Source organism: Eptatretus burgeri, chromosome 12, assembly GCF_056783735.1.
Source record: "Eptatretus burgeri isolate ZD-2024b chromosome 12, Ebu_testis_v1, whole genome shotgun sequence".
Lineage (NCBI taxonomy): Eukaryota > Metazoa > Chordata > Myxini > Myxiniformes > Myxinidae > Eptatretus > Eptatretus burgeri.
In genome coordinates this window covers 50217131-50236376 of record NC_140972.1, presented here as the reverse complement: position 1 = coordinate 50236376, position 19246 = coordinate 50217131, and the positions used below count along the sequence as shown (strand labels likewise).

General features: G+C 44.9%; 1 protein-coding gene across 1 annotated transcript in view; it reads left to right on the top strand.

The window, feature by feature from the left end:
• The window catches only part of STRA6 (signaling receptor and transporter of retinol STRA6), a 64792-nt gene extending 46013 nt beyond the window's left edge, over positions 1–18779 (top strand). The window contains exons 17-20 of the mRNA XM_085850491.1: positions 6710–6811; positions 8305–8468; positions 9440–9583; positions 17887–18779. Coding sequence (XP_085706617.1) covers positions 6710–6811; positions 8305–8468; positions 9440–9583; positions 17887–18089 — 613 coding nt within the window. The 3' untranslated portion in view covers positions 18090–18779. The remainder of the gene's footprint in view (positions 1–6709; positions 6812–8304; positions 8469–9439; positions 9584–17886) is intronic.
• The last annotated feature ends 467 nt before the right edge of the window (positions 18780–19246 follow it).

The window sequence follows — 19246 nt, the reverse complement described above, 5'->3', positions numbered from 1 at the left end:
TAGGGGGGGTGGGTGGGAGAGGGAGAAGCGGGAGACACAAATTCTCTATGTGAATGTGTATCAAGCAGTGCCGCTCAAGGTGGGTGACGGTATTACAAGTCCCCACGTTCTCCAGTGCAGTGAGGTGTTTTGAATGAGGCAGTGAGAAGTAGGTTGGAGAAGCATTTTGAATTACACATTTCAACTAGATGGTATTCATAGAATACTTACCCCACGCAATCTTAAGAAGGACTTGTGCAAGCCAATTCTTCTGGCGGCAAATTTGTAATGAAAAAAATTAAATTCAAATCAAATGGAAGACCAAATAAAATATGTACTGCATTGGAGTCATCATAAGGAACTCGAACAATTAAAAATCAAAGATGAAGTCATCAGGAGGAACTAGGATAGAATTTGCATTTCAACTGCTACTCCTCTCCCCTCATGCCCCTTCAGGCACAACCAAGTGAGCCTTATTAAAAAAAAAAACAAATCAAAAAGAATGCAGATTCAAAAAATGAAATAATTCTGGCTGCCAGACCATGCGTCCAGTCAGGTTGAAATTTAAAACATGCAGGGTGTTCCAAAAAGACTCGGACAACTTCGGTTGTGAATATAATAATTAGAACCACAAATGATACAACGATACCCTTTGGTTGATATAAAACAGAAACTCAAAGTTTTGTGCACACCATCAATACACTTCAATGTGAGGAGCTCCATTTGTCGTGCATGGGACATCAAGGTGGGACACGAGTTCTTGCCATGTTCGGCTCAGCATGTTTGCGTCCACCAGTGTGCATACAGCTGTGATCTGAGAATGAAGATCCTGCAAGTTTGCCACCATGGTGCTTTGCACATCTTTGACAACTCCCCACAGAAAAAAAAAATTCAAGGGGAGTTATGTCTGGTGATTGTGGGGGCCAGGGGGCTGGTCTGTCTCTGGCAATCCAGCGACCTGGAATTTTTTTCATTCAGGATGGCTCAAACGACTAAGGCCCAAATGAGGGGGAGCACCGTCCTGTTGAAAAATGATATTGGGTTTCATCTCTTTAATCTTTGGGAAGGCGAATCCTTCCAACATGTTCATGAAAATTATTCAGGTCACTCTATCCTCCGCAAATAAAAACGGACCCACCAAGTAGTCATGGAGAAAGCCACACCACACATTAATCTTTGGACTATCGCGTATGTCTTCAATGACCACGTTGGGGTTTTCAGAGCCCCAGATCCTCACACTATGCCAGTTGATCTTCCCCGATACATGAAAGCAAGCTTTGTCTGTGAACATGACCTTTTTCAGGTAATCTTCATCATCCTCTATGCCAATAAGCATTTCCAAGGTGAATGCCTTGCATGTGGATCTGTCATTTACTTCGAGTTCCTGCAGAATCTGCACCTTATAGGCACAAAGCTTCAGTCTTTGATGCAAACTCCTGTGTACAGTGGTAGTTGGTAGTCCTAATTCTCTGGCTGCGTATCAAATTGATTTTCTGGGACTTTGTTGAAATGATTCATGCACTTCTTCATCTGCTGCACTTGTGCTAGATTGACCGGTACTTTTCTGTTTCTGACAACTTGCATTCTCCTTAAACCTCTTGTAACACTCTCTGATATGAGTCTGTGACATTGGATTCCTTCCATACCTTGTATGGAAATTACGCTGTACTTGTGTGTCTGATCTCGTCTCCGTGAACCATTCGACGCACTGAGCTTTCTCCTGTGGAGTCACCATTTTCTTTTACATTAAACCACCAGACCTCAAATTATCGAAAATCTTATTAGTTTCTGTAGCACATAAAACAAAGATCAGCATTGTATCATTTGTGGTACTAAATATATTAACAACCAAAGTTGTCCAGGTCTTTTTGGAACACCCTGTATTTTCCCCATCATTACGAGATCATAATTTTGAAGTTTCACGGTGATTGATCTCATGGTTCAAGAGAGAGAGAATTTTTTTGAATATTTTCCTTCAATCCAATATGGCTGCCAAACGATGTGACCTATCAACTACACCTATAGTACCAAGGCTTGGGGAACATGTGTGTGAAGTTTCCCCTCGATCTGTCCAGCCATTCTGGAGAAGGATTTTTTTATCGTTTCACGGTAAATCCATTATGTCTGCCAAACCATGTGAACTATGACATCATCGTTGGGGAAGTTTTTGTTTCTCATGGATCAGTGGTCATTTCTCCTCGGTGGTAAAGTTTCTCCTCGATCTGTTCAGCCATTTTGGTGAAGATTTTTGAAGGTTTGTTTTTTATTTTTAATATGCTGATGTGACTGGTGACTGAACCACGTGACTGATGACGTCATAAATTATTTTCTGTTGACCAATTTATCCATCGATGACTCTCAAAATTTTTCATACTGATGGATGTAGCGTTCTACATATGCAATTATGACATCATAACAAAGGCACCGACGACGTCATGCAAATCACGCTTATTCCGCATGGGGAGTACTTGACATTTTCCAAGTTTCAATTTTTCAATGGAGTGGGTTCAGAGATATGGAGATCCATTTCTTCTAGTTTTCCAACACGGCTGCTGCACCACATGAACTATGACGTTATAATTATTGATAAAACTTTGTACATGAGTAGTCGCACCTCGTGAAAATTTTGTGTCAATCCGACATGCAGTTCCAGAGAAAAGGGAATAACAAAATGCAGACATGCACAAATGGGACCGATAGCATAACCCTGCTTCTTGCTTCGTGAGTCCGGGCTAATCCTTGCTATGATTCAACAGACAGGTGTTTTTGTGTGTGTCATGCAACTCCGACAGTTCTGGGCTGATTACATCCAGACTACGTGGGATAATCATGACCCCAATTAATGTTTCGGGGTGGTTTGATCTTTTCTTGTGGTCTTGGGGGAGGGGATGCAAATTTTCTATGTAAATGTGTATCGTGTGGTGCCGCCTCCAGGTGGGGGAGGGTATTACAAGTCTCCACTGCTGACATTAGAATGAACATTAGACTCCAAAGATTATGGGAAGAATGTATTGCATGCTTGTTGCCTTTAGACTGCACTGTAATAATGTTGTGGGAGAGTGTGTCGGAGTGGTGCTGAGGTGTCGTCCACCAGACGGCGGTCTCCTTGTATTGGGTTAACCTGAGGCAGTCCCTTCGGGTGGGTGCCTGGAATGTCCTATCATGAAGAGAGGATGATCACCTGTCTCTGTTATCATCTGAGCTCAAGTGTTTAGACATCGGTATTGCAGCATTCTCTGAGGTTCGGAGACCAGATTGCGGCGCGATAATGGTGGGTGGTTACACCTACGATTGGTCTGGTTGCTCTGATGGTTACCATTCCCAAGGAGTTGCTGTAGCTGTTTCAAATAAACTGACTCCAATGATAATTGAGGTAACACCGGTTAATGAGTGTATTATGAGACTAAGGATTCGTCACTCCTTAGGTGACATTTCCCTGATCTCTGTTTGTGCTCCGACTGAGGCGAGTGATTTCACCGTGAAGGATGCATTCTACGCCACGCTCAAGTCTGTGGTTGATCAGTGCCCCAGACGAGATACACTTCTGGTCTTGGGGGATTTCAATGCATCGACTGGAACTGATAGGGATGGTTATGAGACATGTGTTGGTCCCCATGGGTCAGGAACTATGAACCAGAATAGCACTAAGTTCCTTGACTTTGCAAGAAGTCATGGACTTACGGTGGCCGGTTCATGATTTCAGCGCCCACAAGCTCATCGCTGGACATGGTATTCCAACGCTGGCGGAGTGGCAAAGGGGATTGACCATGTTCTCATTAATGGTCACTGGAGGATGATCCAGAACTGCAGGGTCTACCGGAGTGCTCAGTTCCTCAAAACTGACCACTGGCTTGTTGTAGCAACTCTAAAGCTGCACCTTAAATCCTGGAGAATGGTACCATCCCAGCCGAGGCTGGATGTTGGCAAGCTCAAGGATGAGAGGGTAGCTGAGGAGTTTGCGAACCCGCTGAGTAGAGATTTGGGGGGGTCCTGAAGAGTTGTGGAGTGCCTTCAAGACAACCGTCCTTGATGTTGCCGGTGGATGTCTTGGAACTCCCTGTAGGGCAAAGAAGAATTTTGTCTCTCAAGGGACACTGGATACCATTGACCAGAGTCGCAGGGCCAGGCTGAATGGCAGAGCTGAGCTGTTCAGGGAGCTGAGGCGTAAAACTGTACGTGCGCTAAGGGTGGACAAGGAGGCCTATGTGTGAGGAATCTGTGAGGGGTAGAGCATCACCTGTGGTCAAGTGATTCTCGTCCTGCTTACAGGGGAATTCATGCATTGCATTTATCCAAGCCCATCCCTCAGTGTAGTGCAATTAGAGTGGAGGGTGGTTGGCTCTTGACAGAGGAGTCCGAAGTGAAGGCCCGTTGGTCTGGTTACTTTGAGCGGTTGTACAAGGCTGATCCACCAGCTGTCGAGTTGGATGTCAGGGGTGTTACAATCCCTGTTGCTGACCCTCCAATCAACTGTGGTCCACCTTCGCTTGTGGAAACACAGGCTGCGGTGAACCGGTTGAAATGTGGTAAAGCTCCAGGGATCTGTGGCATCCATGTTGAACTTCTCAAGTCTGGTGGAAATGCTGTACTCATGTCGTTGGATACAGTTCTGTGCTCTACCTGGAACACAGGCATCATCCCAACTGACTGGAAGAGGGGCCTTGCTGTCCCTCTCTGGAAAGGGAAGGGTGATCACCAAGACTGCAACAAATACCGAGGGGTGACGCTGCTCTCAGTGCTGGGCAAGATCTTCGCTCACATAATTCTTGATTTGGTTCGCCACCATCTGCTTGAGCACCAGCGTCCAGAGCAGTCAGGCTTTACACCAAAGAGGTCAACGATTGACCGTATCCTTGCTCTTTGGGTCCTCACCGAATGCAGATGAGAGTTTCGGCAGGGGCTGCTTGCAGCCGATGTTGATCTCTGTAAAGTGTTTGACTCAGTGAATGGTGATACCCTCTGGAGGATTCTAGGTCTTCGTGGGTTGCCACCAAAACTGATCGATCTGATGTCTGAACTCTACTCTGCTACTGAGAGTGCTGTGAGATGTGGTGTTGCCACCTCTGACTTCCATTTGCTACTGGAGTTCGTCAGGGGTGTGTTCTGGCCCCCATACTTTTCAGCACTTGTATGGACTGGATTCTAGGGAGGATGTTGCAGAGATCAAGCTGCGGTGCATCGTTTGGGAATGTCAAGATCTCTGACCTTGATTTCGCAGATTATGCAGTCATCTTTGCAGACACTTTAGATATCCTTTCGGGGGCCCTCGAGGTGCTGAATGAGGAGTCGGAGCCGCTGGGACTATGGGATTCCTGGGTCAAAACTAAGATTCAGGCTTTCAATGACATCTTGGATGCTGCTGTCCTGTCTGTGCCTGTTTGTGGTGAACATATTGAGGTCGTGGAGAGATTCACTTACCTTGGCAGTGATATTCATGTCTCTGCTGGCTGTGAGTTAGAGGTCAATAGACGTCTGGGTCGGGCCTGGGAGTCATCGATTCACTGGATCATTGGGTGTGGCGCTGCCGGTACCTGTGTGGGAGGACGAAATTCCGAGTGTTCAGGTCCTTGGTGCTTCCAGTCTTGGTCTATGGATGCGAGACCTGGACTCTGACCAAGGATCTGAGATGGAGACCTAATTCCTTTGGTACCAGGTCTCTTCGGATAATCCTTGGCTTTCGCTGGTCAGACTTTGTGCCCAACGAGCGGTTGCTGAGAGAGACTTAAATGAGATTTTCTTTCCTGCATAGTCCGTGAGCATCACCTGTGGCTGTATAGACATGTGGCTCATTTTCCTGACGCTGACCCTGCTCACCAGATTCTCTCAGCGAGGGAGTCTCCTGAGTGGAGGAAGCCAATGGGCCGACTACGTGCCTCCTGATTGCAGCAGGTTGATCAGCATCTCAAGGAGATGGAGATGAGCCAGGCATCTGCCTGGGGGATGGCCAGACGGAGGCCCCTGGAGTAGTGGCGGAAAGTGGACGCAGCGATGCGCTGCTCTGGCACATGCTCCCATACCTGACCTGACTGCTGACAGCGCAGTATTCCAGTCCCCACGTTTTCCAGCGTCGTGAGGTGTTTTTAATTATCAGCAGTATGAATGTTTTTGCTTTATGCCCATAACCCATGTTATTATTATTATTATTATTATTATTATTATTATTATTATTTTTGGCCTACACAGAGCTGTCAGTTGCCTATACACTGCCCAAATACAGGTATGCATCAGAACAAGGAACAACGAAATCCAACACAGGTGGAGGCCATTCAGCCTATCATTCCTGCGTGAACACCTCACTAACCCATCTCCACAAGATCCAAGGAAGAAAAAGATTATTTGAAAAAAAAAAAAGAAAGAAGCAAAAGATATAAATTGGTGTCACCAAAGATTATTGGAAGAATGTGTTGCATGCTTGTTACCTTTAGACTGTGCTGTCATAATGTTATTTAGTCTCTTTTTCCCAGGCAATGTTTAATAAGTTGCTCTTTTGTTCCATTATTTGTAACATTTAGATAACCGGCAGGGGCAAAGTTCCATGGGTGCCTGATAACACATCCTTTCCTGTACCTTACTTCTCCGTGCGCATTCGCAATAGGGACGACACTGTATAATTATCAAAATCTCGAGCCAAATGAAAATACTGCTAAAATGCATCATGTTTATTTCACATTTTAGTGTGTATGTTGTGCTGAGAACCATGATGTGCGCATCTGTTTGTTCTTCCTTGCAGGGTCATTTGGTTCGTTGTATTGTTCGTGGCAATTCTACAGCACTGCATTGCTCACCTCTTCTTCTTAAGGAGTCACGGGAGTGCTCTGCACCTCGACAACCTGTCAGTACCTGCCCGACGAAGCCTCACCACCCATTAATCACAAAACTCGGGTTCATGTTGTCGGTCCTTCGTGTTGAGCAGCTCACGTCGAAGTTATCTCACAATATTATTTGCGCAACGCTTAGTACTTGCACCGTTGATGTATTCATGTAACGGATGATGTCATTACCTTTGCGTGACGTCATGTCGGAGTGATGTCCAAGTCCATGGCCTGCCAAAATGTTAAAATTACTGATAAATTCTCGCAGCTCGGTGACAAACTGGGTGGTGTTAACTTACAAATACGATGATACAATGTGTGACAGGATGATGCAGAGATAGCACAGTTACCTTGGAATTGTCTAGTCTGGGTTCGATTCCAGAACAGACTATAAATTTGGATTGGTGCTTCACAGCCAGGGTGTTGCATCACAAAGTACACTGTCCTTCAGATAGACAAGATCAGATGGTGTCTTTTGATGAAGAGCAGGCAAGTTATCGCTGGCAAGTTATTACCCTGAACAAATACATGCCTTGTATACTTCTTGCAGTGAGTACAGTCCAATCTTCCTTGACACCGAGATATACCACTTGCTTTCTCAAAATGTGGTTGTTGTCTTTGCAGCAGCTTCAGGGAATAAACAAATTCCCATTCCCAGGTGTTCACATGTCCCATGTACACAAAGACACACAATTAACTTTGGCACAGCAGGACGCCATTTGGTCCATAGTGCATGCGCTGCACCAACACCAGCATGGTCACGCATCCACACACGAGAGATATGTACCTACCATGCACACACGCCAATATCCCCATCTAGCCCTCAAACTCCAACACATCCAGGTAACTATCTAAATCCCATTTAAACTTATCCACCCCCTCCGCTGCCATTATCTTTCCAGGAAAACCATTCCATGCATTAGTCTCCGACTCTAAGACCTCTACCTTAAAACTGTCCTCACTCTCATCTTCATTACCCTACAGCTATGGTCCCTGGTCCAAAACTCCACTGATCTTGTCCACACCCTTCATTATCTTAAACATTTCCATCAGATCCCCCCACAATCGCCCCCTTTCCAACGTAGAAATTCCTGTCTCTTTCAAATGTTCCTCATAGCTCGGTGTTTGTGAAAGGACATCTTCAGCTACAATGGACAAGCATAACAGAACCATCATACAATTTGCAAGTTTTAATAATGCAGACAACACGAAAATAAACTGAAAAAAAAATATTGTTTTCCTTTCCATTTTTGCACGAGTTTGAGAATCACGAGAGTACGTGGAACAAGAAGGGGGTCATGAAATCCAACAGGACCCCCAATGAAGAACTTTGGACTTCTTTTTTTTTTAATGATGTGCAGATCATTATTGTTTCACTGTTTCACTTCTCACTTATTTCACTTGTTCTTATCCCCCATGCTTAGCAATGTTTTTGATGCATAATATGCAGGAATGAACGCTGTGCTCGTTAAAAAGCCCATCTCGTTCCTAATCAGCCTGGGTTTTCTTCCAGACGATTGTTCTTCATCACCACATATTTGCTCTTCTGTTACAACGTGCTGGTGGGTTTTGTGGTGTGCATCAGTCGGATTTGTGTTTCGGCCTTGTATAACATTCTGCACATCGCGAGGCTGGACGTCACACTCCTCAACACCCACGTAGCACTCCATGATCCCGGTATGGTGCTGATGGACCTCAACTTTTTGACTTGCTGTTGCGATTTGGGATGGAAGGACAGCTCGGTTTGTGGCAAGCTAGTTTCTGAGTTTCCCATATTAGATTGCTCAGAGTCGACTGGAGAGTTCATGGAACACCTTACCCAGCAGATATGAAATAAAATAATGATTTTAAATGTTGTAGAAAAATAATTCTGTACGTTTACTGCCGTTGATGCAGCATCTTTCACATATCACATTAGTTATTCGTGCATGTTGTTTGTGTCCTTTATGATGTCCCTAAAACCAGTAAGGTTCGTGTTTGGAATAATTTCCAGTTTTGTTTAACTGCCAGACAGGCACATAGTCTAAAAAAAAAAATACCTTACTCCTCTCTGCACATGAGCGATTGGGACGACATTCCATACAATTTGCCAAATTCAGAGCCAAAGTACTGCAAAGTAAATTGGCTTCGTGTTCCAATTCATGTTCCGACTCATGTTCAGTCGTGTTCAAAATATAACATTCAAATTGAAATGGAGTAGTTCCTCAATAATAAACTGATGTCTGCAGACAGACAGATAGACAGACAGAAAAAGTGAGCCACTTGCTTAGCCCTTCTTTTCGCTTTTCCACATGGGGCAAATCTCTGACTCAAACTATCGTTCTGCTGTCATAGAGAGACAAGGGGCACTACACCATGTAGCACTTAGTGTTTGGGGGTTTTGTGGGGTTTTTTTCTACATGATGTTAAGGCACCTGTCGCATTTGGTGATGTTAAGGACCCCGTTATATATTTTGCATAGGTTGGTGTGATGGCTGCAGTGACTCTCCTAATAGTTTTTAATTGCAAGTCAAGCAAATGAAATAACTGATTACATACAACAGATGCAGTGCAGATGGTTGATGAGCTGAATGTCCTCTTCATAACTTCTTCGACTGGTTTACATAAAGATAAACTTTGTAATTATTTTTGTCTACTACTTTACCAAGGTCATCGTTCCTACATCCAGTTCCTGCAGCTGGAGGCCCGAGAGTGGCATCCTGTGGTGCAATGTTTTTGTCGGGTTCTTCGGTGCCATGTGCATCACCACATCCGGTCTAAGACCCAACCCGAGTGCAAGATCATGGAAGAAGGTATTGTCCCAAACTAAAATGTCCCATCTCATGCAATCATGTACCAGATGTGACAAGAATGTGCTCAGGTGACGTGACCGATTTCACATTTCAGGGTGGGATAGCTGGAGCTGGAGTGTGGAGCTGTGTGTGCTTTCTGTCAGAAGATTTAGGTCTACCCTTGGAATCTGGGGTTTCAGTTGTTTCACCCTTTAACTGGGCTTGGAGAAATGAATCATTTATGTGGTTTCAATAATTAACCCACACCATAAGCTTACATGCTAAGAACACATGTACGTGTCACGAGCAAACCCTATTGTGATGAACTTGTTCACTCTTTCAATGAATCTCTCCTTCCCTTTAATCATGTATGCATGTTCCAAAAATCATAAGCCAATGGTTAAGAGAAGAAATATAAAAGTTGATGCATCTTCCATTGCGATTGGCCATTTTTTTAGGACGATTAGGCTGTCTATTTATTACATATGCACTGGGTGAAATGCAGAGCTGACATGTGTTCAATAGGTTCTTAATGGGGCATACAGGGGGAGAGGCCGGGGTGGGGGTGGGGTACTTAATAAAAAAGCTTTGTTTTTTATAAACAAAAAGCTCCCTCAAGCTTTGGTTCCAGCATTGTGTGAATTATACAACCAACAAATGATAAGGAATTGCATGTGTGTGTATAGATGTAAAACATTTGTAAAATAACACCTTTCGGTCTTGTGCTGTGGATTTTTGTAGAGGCGTATGCCTCCCCCCCCCCCTCCGCTCCCTTCTTGGAAAGTGTATTAATACCGAGTGCACACACTTCCCGAAGTGATCCTCTCTAACCAAATATTTGGGTCATGATCTTTTTGTAGTTCCATAAAAACTGCATCTGGTTGCAACTTTTGTCTCACTTTTTGCAATCCCTGCACTCTTCAGAGCTCAGTGATGATTTTTTTTAAGACATGTTGGCAAGAAATGGGTTTGAAAAACCAGGTATTCCAGTGTCCAGAGGTGTGAAAGAACAATTTATTTTATTATGTAGGTGAGTGAGAAAATGGGAGGGGGTGGCGGCCATATGTTGGGGTCAAAAATGTAACTATTAGCTGCAATGGGATGTAAAGGGACTACAGATAACAATACATGAAACTGTAAAGTTATTATCTTACGTAAGACTGCAGTGAATGGGAAATACTAATACGTTTCAAATGAGGTTATAAAATGTGAGGGGTCGGAGGCGATAGGAGGTTAGGAGTGATAGTGGATAAGTGACCTGAAAGCAAGGGATAAGACTCCCCCACTATGAGTTACTACTTCCCATAGTACTGTCTCGCCCACAAACCTATCTCGAGGCTCTGGGATCTAAGGCTTTCCATGCCATTGGAATCTCAAGAAACAGAGTCTTTGGGTTCAATTATTGCTCACTGTAATCAGGTTGGTGGCCTCAATTTTTTTTAACCAGCTCAATTCTGGTCTTGCTCTTACCCTCTCACTGCTCCTCCAGCTCTTACCTTTGCCCCTCCAGGTCAGACATGATCTCCCAGAAACCCTTTTCTAGTAACCCTCTCAAAGTCAAAACTCAATTCTCACCTTTCAAACCACCCTTTTTCACCCGTGGACCAGTCTTTCCCAAGTTCACAGCTGTCTTGAGCTCTTCTCTCCAGGATTAAAAGTTTGCTGACCACCATCACCTCATGGTCTCTCAAATTTCCAGTACTGTGCTGAGCTTTACTACACCGGCTGAGACCCTGTTCTTAACAGCCCTTTTGCTTTGTTGATCCATTACCCTCTGTTCTGCTCCTCAGTCGGCCTCGACACCTGTATATAAAGGCAATTGGAGTTAAACGTAGTTGACAACCATTCAACACCACACTGCACCCACCCATGGTTCATTTGACATCACTGCATTAATTCTCCACTTTGGATGTAAACGTGGGCCAGATTGCCCTGACAACTGTCTGGGCATTGAGCCGTGTGATTTGCACCACGATCAATGACGTGTGCTGTGCATATGTATGTCACGTCAAAGTGATGGTGGCCTGAGGGCACGAAACGACCTTTATCAAAATGGCCAGAATGTGTGTTCGAGAATTTTTCAAGTCATCAATGACCAGTTTGTCGATGGCGATGATGAGAATGATTTGCTGGATCTCGTGTTCTTTTGCAGACCTCTGTCAGTCCACATCAGCAGGACATTTAAGGTTCTGGCACACATGGCCTATGTGAGACCCTAATGAAAGCCATTCTCTGGCCTAAATGTACTTTCTGAACCTTTGTCATATTGACAAAATATTGAGTCGGTTGAGTTTTTTTTTTATTTTTACTTTTTTACACATTGTCAAGGCCCGTATAAGAGCGACAACTCAGAGCTTACAACAAAGGGAGCAGAAGATGAGAAGGGTGGGAGAGGGACGCAAAAAACAGCAGGGAACAGACATTAGGAGAACTGTGGGAGAGGGATTGGCGGGTACACGGGGTAAACAAGATAGACACTACAGGGGCTTTCAGGAAGGAAAGCCAGGAATGTGAAGGAGGTAGGTTTGGGGTGGATTAACAGGGGTAGAAAAGATCATGGTTTTGGATGGGGGAAGATATGAAGTGGTGATGAACATCTGTTTTGAAGATCGGGAAGGAAGAGTGAGATTGAAGAGAGTGTGGGAGTTTGTTACAAAGGTGGGAAAAAGTGGAATGAAAGAGTAAAGGTGAGCACTGATTCTTGATTTTGACACTTTCATCAGAAGGGGGTTGTTGGCAGACATTGAGCACCCTTTGGGAATATAGGGAGGACAGAGCACAGACATAGCAGAGGGGCCAAGGCCTGAGATGAGACTGTGGAAGACAAAAAGACCACCGACCTGTCTGCGGTGAGAGAGTGAGACACCCAAAGACTTAGCTTCATCGCGGGAGATACCAATGATCCTGAAAACCTTCGTTTCCACAGCATGAAGCCGAGCTTGGTGTGAGGCAGGAGAACCAGCCCAGAGGGGAGAGCAGTACTCCATCAGGTTGTAGATGAAAGCTTTGTTGTATGAGGTTAGGAGCTCAGGTGTGCCAAGGAAAGGCGGTACGACGGAGGATGCCCAGTCAGCGACTGGCTTTGGAGACCAGCTTGGAAATATGGCTTTCCCTGGAAAGATCATGGCAGATAGTGAGACCCAGAAGCTTGAATGAAAGGACTTCTTCCAGAGGATTGTTAAGAAAGTAGATGGGGGGGGGGGATTCTAAATGGTCCTTTCCGAGAGACATAATGAGAGCGTGAGATTTGTCAGGATTGAAAGACATGTTCCACGTGTTGGACCAGTTTGTGATTTTCCCCAGATCTGCAGAGAGCGAAGAAGCTGCTGCTTGCTGGTCTGGCCTTTCAGCCGTTGTTGACCTTGTGGCCTATGTTGACCTCAAAAATAACACCGCATTACTCACCAAACTCTGTTCTTTTGGTCAGATCATGCCAGGTATGCATCAGAGCAGTATTTCGCTGCATCCACTTTCTGTCGGCACTCCAGGGGCCATTGTCTGGCCATCCCCCAGGCAGATGACTGGCCCATCCACATCTCCTTAAGATGGTGATCAACCTGCTGCAACCACGAGGCATGTGATCAGCCCATTGGCCTCCTCCACTCACGAGGCTCCCTCGGTGAGAGAATCTGGTGAGTAGGATGGATCAGCGTCAGGAAAACAAGACACATGTCCATATAGCCACAGCTAATGCTCACACACTATACAGGGAACAAATCTCATTTCAGTCTCTCTCAGCAACCACTCTTTGGACACGAAATCCGACCAGCGATAGCCAAGGATTCACCGAAGAGACCTGGCCCCAAAGGAATTAAGTATCCATCTCAGATCCCTGGTTGTGAGTCCAAGTCTCACATCTGTAGAGCAATACTGGAAGCACGAAGGACCTGAAGACTCAGACTTTCGTCCACCTGCACAAGTACCGGCAGCGCCACACCCCATGATCCACTGAATGCATGACTCCCCAGGCCCGACACAGATGTCTGTTGACCTCTGGCACACAGTCAGCAGACACATGAATATCACTGCCAAGGTAAGTGAATCTCTCCGAAACCTCAACATTCTCTTTACAAGCAGGTACAGATAGGATAGCAGCATCAAATATGTTACTGAAAGCCTGGATCTTAGTTTTGTTCCAGGAAACCCATAATCCCAGTGGCTCAAACTCCTCATTCAGTACCTCAAGGGCCCCCAAAAGGATATTTATAGTCCCCCCAAAGATGACTGCATCATCTGCGAAATCAAGGTCAGAGATCTTGACATTCCCAAACGATGCACCGCAGCTTCATCTCTCCAAAATTCTCCCCAGAATCCAGTCCATACAAGTGCTGAAAAGTGTGGGGGCCAGTACATACCCCTGACGAACTCCAGTAGCAAATGGAAATAAGTCAGAGGTGGCAATACCACATCTCACAGCACTCTCAGTAGCAGAGTAGAGTTCAGACATCAGATCGATCAGTTTTGCTTGGCACCCCATGACGACCAAGAATCCTCCAGAGGGCATCCTGATTCACTGAATCAAATGCTTCACAGAGATCAACATCGGCTGCAAGCAGCTCCTGCCGAAACTCTCTGCGTTAGTTTAGGACCTGAAGAACAAGGATACGGTCAATCATTGACCTCTTTGATATAAAGCCTGACTGCTCTGGACGCTGGTGCTCAAGCAGATGGTGGGGAACCCTATCAAGAATTATCCAAGCAAAGACCTTGCCCAGCACTGAGAGCAGCATCACACATTGGAATTGTTGCAGTCTTGGCGATTACACTTCCCTTTCCAGAGAGGGATAACAAGGGTCCTCTTCCAGTCAGTGGGGATGATGCCTGCGTTCCAGACAGAGCACAGAACTACATGCAACACGAGTACAGCATTTCCACCAGCCTTGAGATGTTCAGCATTGATGCCACAGATTCCAGCAGCTTTACCCCATTTCAACCGGTTCACCTCAGTCTGTTTTTCCACAAACAAAGGTGGACCACAGTTGATTGCAGGCCAGCAATGGGGAGAGTAACACCCCTGACATCCAACTCGACAGCTGGTGGATCAGCCTGGTGCAGCCGCTCAATGTAAGCAGCCCAGCAGACCTTCACGTCAGACTCCTCTGCAAAAAGCCCACCACCCTCTGCTCCAACTACAGTACACCGAGGGATGAGCTTTGAAGAATGCAATGCGTGAATTCCCCTCAAAGCAGAATGATAATCACTTGACCACATGTGATTCTCTGCCCCCTCACAGATTTCTCGGACATAGGCCTCCTTGTCCACCCTTTGTGCACGTGCAGTTTTACGTCTCAGCTTCTCGAACAGCTCAGCTCTGACATTCAGCCTGGCCCTGTGACTCTGGTCAATGGTATCCAGTGTCCCTTGAGAGACAAAATTCTTTTTTGCCCTCCTGTGAGTTCCAAGACATCCACTGACAACATCAAGGATGGTGGTCTTGAAGGCACTCCACAACTCTTCAAGAACCCCAAAAGCACCCAGACCCCCCAAATCTCCACTCAGCCTTTTCGCAAACTCCTCAACTACTCTCTCATCCTTGAGCTTGTCAACATCCAGCCTAGGCTGGAATGGTACCATTCTCCTGGATTTAAGCTACAACTTCATAGTTCCTACAACAAGCCTGTGGTCAGTATTGAGGAACTGAGCACTCCAGAAGTAGACCCGAGAGTTCTGGATCATCCTCCATTGACCATCAACCAGCATATGGTCAAGCTCATTTGCCACACCACCAGCGTTGCAATACCAAGTCCAGCGGTGAGCCTGTGGGCACTGAAACTATGAACCAGCCACCCTAAGTCCATGACTTCTTGCAAAGTCAAGGAACATAGTGCTATTCTGGTTCACAGTTCCAGCCCCATGGGGACCAACACACACCTCATAACCATCCATATCAGTTGCAGTCGATGCATTGAAATCCTCAAGGCGAGAAGAGTATCCCGCCTGGACACTGATCAACCACAGACTCGAGCGTGGCGTGGAATGCATCCTTCACGGTGAGATCACTCGACTCACTTGGAGCATACCCAGAGACCAGGGAAATGTCACCCAAGGAATGACAAATCCGTTGTCTCATAATACGCTCGTTGACCGGTGTTACCTCAATTAATTATCATTGGACTCCACTTATTGGACACAGCTGCAGCAACTTTGTGGGCATGGTAACCATCAGAGCGACCACACCAATATTAGGTGTAACCACCTGCCATGATCTCACCACAATCCGTTCTCTGAACCTCGAAGAGTGCTATAATACCGATGTTCAAATGTTTGAGCTCAGATGATAACAGAGACAGTTGATCATCCTCTCTTAGGGATAGGACATTCACAGCACCCACCCGAAGGGACCGCCGTCTGGTTTATGACATCCCAGCACCACCCCAACACACACTCCCACAGTCTGACCCGGGAAGGTTACCCCACGGTTTTCCTCCTATCATCAAAGATTGGGGGTCCTGAAGACTTTGCCCAATCCCCTTATCCGGTGAGCTGCCCTGCGAAGGGAAGCTGCACAGGAGGTACTCCCACAGAGTGGGTTTTCAAATTTTTTTTGTGCTTTTCGTATGTTTTGCAGAATGAAGGGTATTATGGTGGTGGGAGTGCAAATCCTGCCACCAACCTCTGAATAAAAAGTAACCCAACTGCAGGAGGACGTCCGCAGACACAGTTGGGCACTAGATATTGATGGCCGTTGGCTTACAAGGAGCTCCTCCACCCGATGACAGGTTTTGTTTTTAATCCTGCTGGGTGTCCATACCATACCATTCACCCTCCTCACCAAGAAACTTGGTGGGGTAGACAGTTTCGTCACCGACAACCCGAACAGCAGATATTTGCAGGGAAATTGGTAAAAAAAAAAATCAAATCCAGAAGAGATGGAGTGCCGTTGACTGAGATGTGAAACAGGAAGTTGACAGATTCTGTCAGTTCCAATGAGTCGCAGAAGTCCTTTGCTAAAGTGCCTTGACAGAGGAGAGGGTTACCCACACCCAGCCAACTGGCATGATGACAATTGAAACTGGGAGGGCACTCGGTAGAGCGCATACCTCCACAATGTAATGCCTGATCCATTAGAACGTATCGGGTCCAATACATTTTTGAAATACCATGCAATATATCGTTTTTGGCCCCATCTCTCAATGATGAAGAATCACATTAAAAATTCGAGTCATCGGATCGAGATCTTCACCAAAATGTAATAGGTTCCTCCTTGTCACAAACCCAACCTGTCCACCAAATTTCATCTCGACCCGTCCACAACCTTTTGAGATATCCGGCACACAGACAAACAAACAAACAGACAGAGAGGGGGTGAAAACGTAACCTCCTTCACTACATTCACAGTCACGTGAAGAGGGTGTGTAACAGGGGAGGAGTTGGGAGGAGGTAGATTTAAGGAGGTCGGGTGAATTGGCACTAAAGTTGGACAGAAACCACAATTGATGGAATACGAACATCCATCGCAAAATGGGATTTTACATTTTTTTAAAGTCAGAGATACGTTTAAAGACGTTAGGAGAGGGGTGGAATAAAGGTGAGTTCAGAGAATGGAAAGAAGAAATTCTGTAACAGTTGGACTTTTTAGATTCAGGATCTATGAAAGGTCGAATTGAACTCAGCCTTTTGAAGAAAAAGAAAAACAGTCTATTATAAGAGAATAAATAATTCTAAAAAAGAGAAAAGAGGAAGTTGAAACACCATTTCTATTTTTTTTAAAGGTTAGATCAGAGGAGGGGGGTCGAGTGAAGGGAAAAGGTTGAAGAAAAGATCGTGAAGGCGTGTGATGAATACCTTCATGATCAACGTGGGAATGGAAATGTGGATTGGCAAGGAGGAGGAAGAGGCAGTGGCTCCAGTGTCTGCTCTGCTGTTCTTACAAATTTGCCAATTGAGGTTGAAGTATTTCCCAAGTTATTCGCAAAAAGGGAAAGACAAGCAAATAGGTGGACAGCTAGATAGATATCCAGACAGACAGATGTTCATGGTGCTTGGTATAACTTGTCTACTCTTGGTGAAAGACACTGTGGGATGCTTGATGTTCATGACCAGCTCATGCTAGCAGATAGAACACCCAGGTCAACGTCCATCAGAGGGACGGCACACCTTGTGCTGCAAGTCGCTGTCTGTGAAACACCAATCCGACAGTTTAAAGTCGGGTCGTGAATCGAACCCTGACTGGACAGTTCAGGTGTAATTGCAGAAGTTCCGCACCACTTTGTCAGAATATTAATTCACTTGCACAGCAATTCCCATAGGTTTATCCTGCTACAAACCTTTTGGTGCAGTTTGCATGTCCATTGATGTTTGATGTTTGTTTGTGCTTTGTGTAGGACTCAAACTTATGCACGGCAAGGGGGGCAGTGAGCGTGTACGAACCCGCTGGCTGTTGGCATACACCCTGCTCAAGAATCCAAGCATCGCTGCCCTTCGGAAACACGCCTTAGACCCGCAAGATCAGCCGAATAGGCGCAATGGAGCTACCACCGAACAACAGATGGGCGCTGTGCTGAGGCTAAACAGTGAGATTCCCTAGGATAGTTTCATTGCGTTAGGCCCTGTAAGAGTGAGTGTGGTTCTGTGTGAGTAATTGAGACTGTTTGAGTGCAAAACCAACTTTGTGGTACTGTGAATTGGATTAAGGCTCTGCAAGGTCTCTGTAGACCTTGGTGAAGCCCTCATAAGACCGCGAGTAAGAAACTGTAACCATACCTTTTTGGACAGTTCACAAACTTCCTGTTACTGTTGCAAATGTCGGTGTCATATTGTTTGATTGTGGTGTATGTTGTTCACAATCTATTTTATTATGCTCTGTTTTTTTATAGAACTTTGTTTAATTGTTTAAGTATTATAGAACAGTGATGTAATTTCATGGATTATTTGATAAGATATGAGCCTTTATAGTTACGTTACGTTACGTTTGATAACTAACCCTTTATAGTTACGTTACGTAACGTTACGTTTGATAACTAACCCTTTATAGTTACGCCTCAATTACTTCTGTTGTTAAACCTTTATTCTTTCGTACTCATGTAATCGTGCTATTTTTGAAACTTCATATAAATCTTCATTAATAAATAAAAATGAAAAAAATAATTAATAAACGAGCTGAAAAAAAAAATACATCTTTTCTTTATTTTGTCCAATGATCTCGTCCTATTATAATTGTTTGCATATGCTATATTACTTACAGCAGGAAGATTAATAAACTTGATTGTTTATTCTTTATAGTTTTGTGATTTATGATTTACAAAGACTTACAAAAAAATGTTTACTTTTACGAAATCCAAATAAGGTGGACGGAGGTTGTGTTTTCACCCCTCTCTGTTTGTGAGCAGGATTTCTGAAAAAGTTATGGACAGATTCAGACAAAATTTGGTGGACAATTTGTGTGTGGTAGAAGGACGAGTAGATTTTAGTGAAGATCTGAATTTGGATCCGGATATGAGAATTTTTAATTGTTTAAGTGATTCTTCACCATTGAGTGATGGGGCCAAAATGATGTGGGCCTACAACATGATATTTCAAAAAGTTGTGGACAGAGTTGGTTATGTGACAAATAAGTCGATTCGATTTTGGTGCAGGTCTGGATCTAGATCCGGCCTATCAGTGGGCTCTCGCCCTCTTCCACATATGGACAATCCACATATGGACTCTCTCTCTTTCTGACCTCTCTCTCTCTCTCTCTCTCTC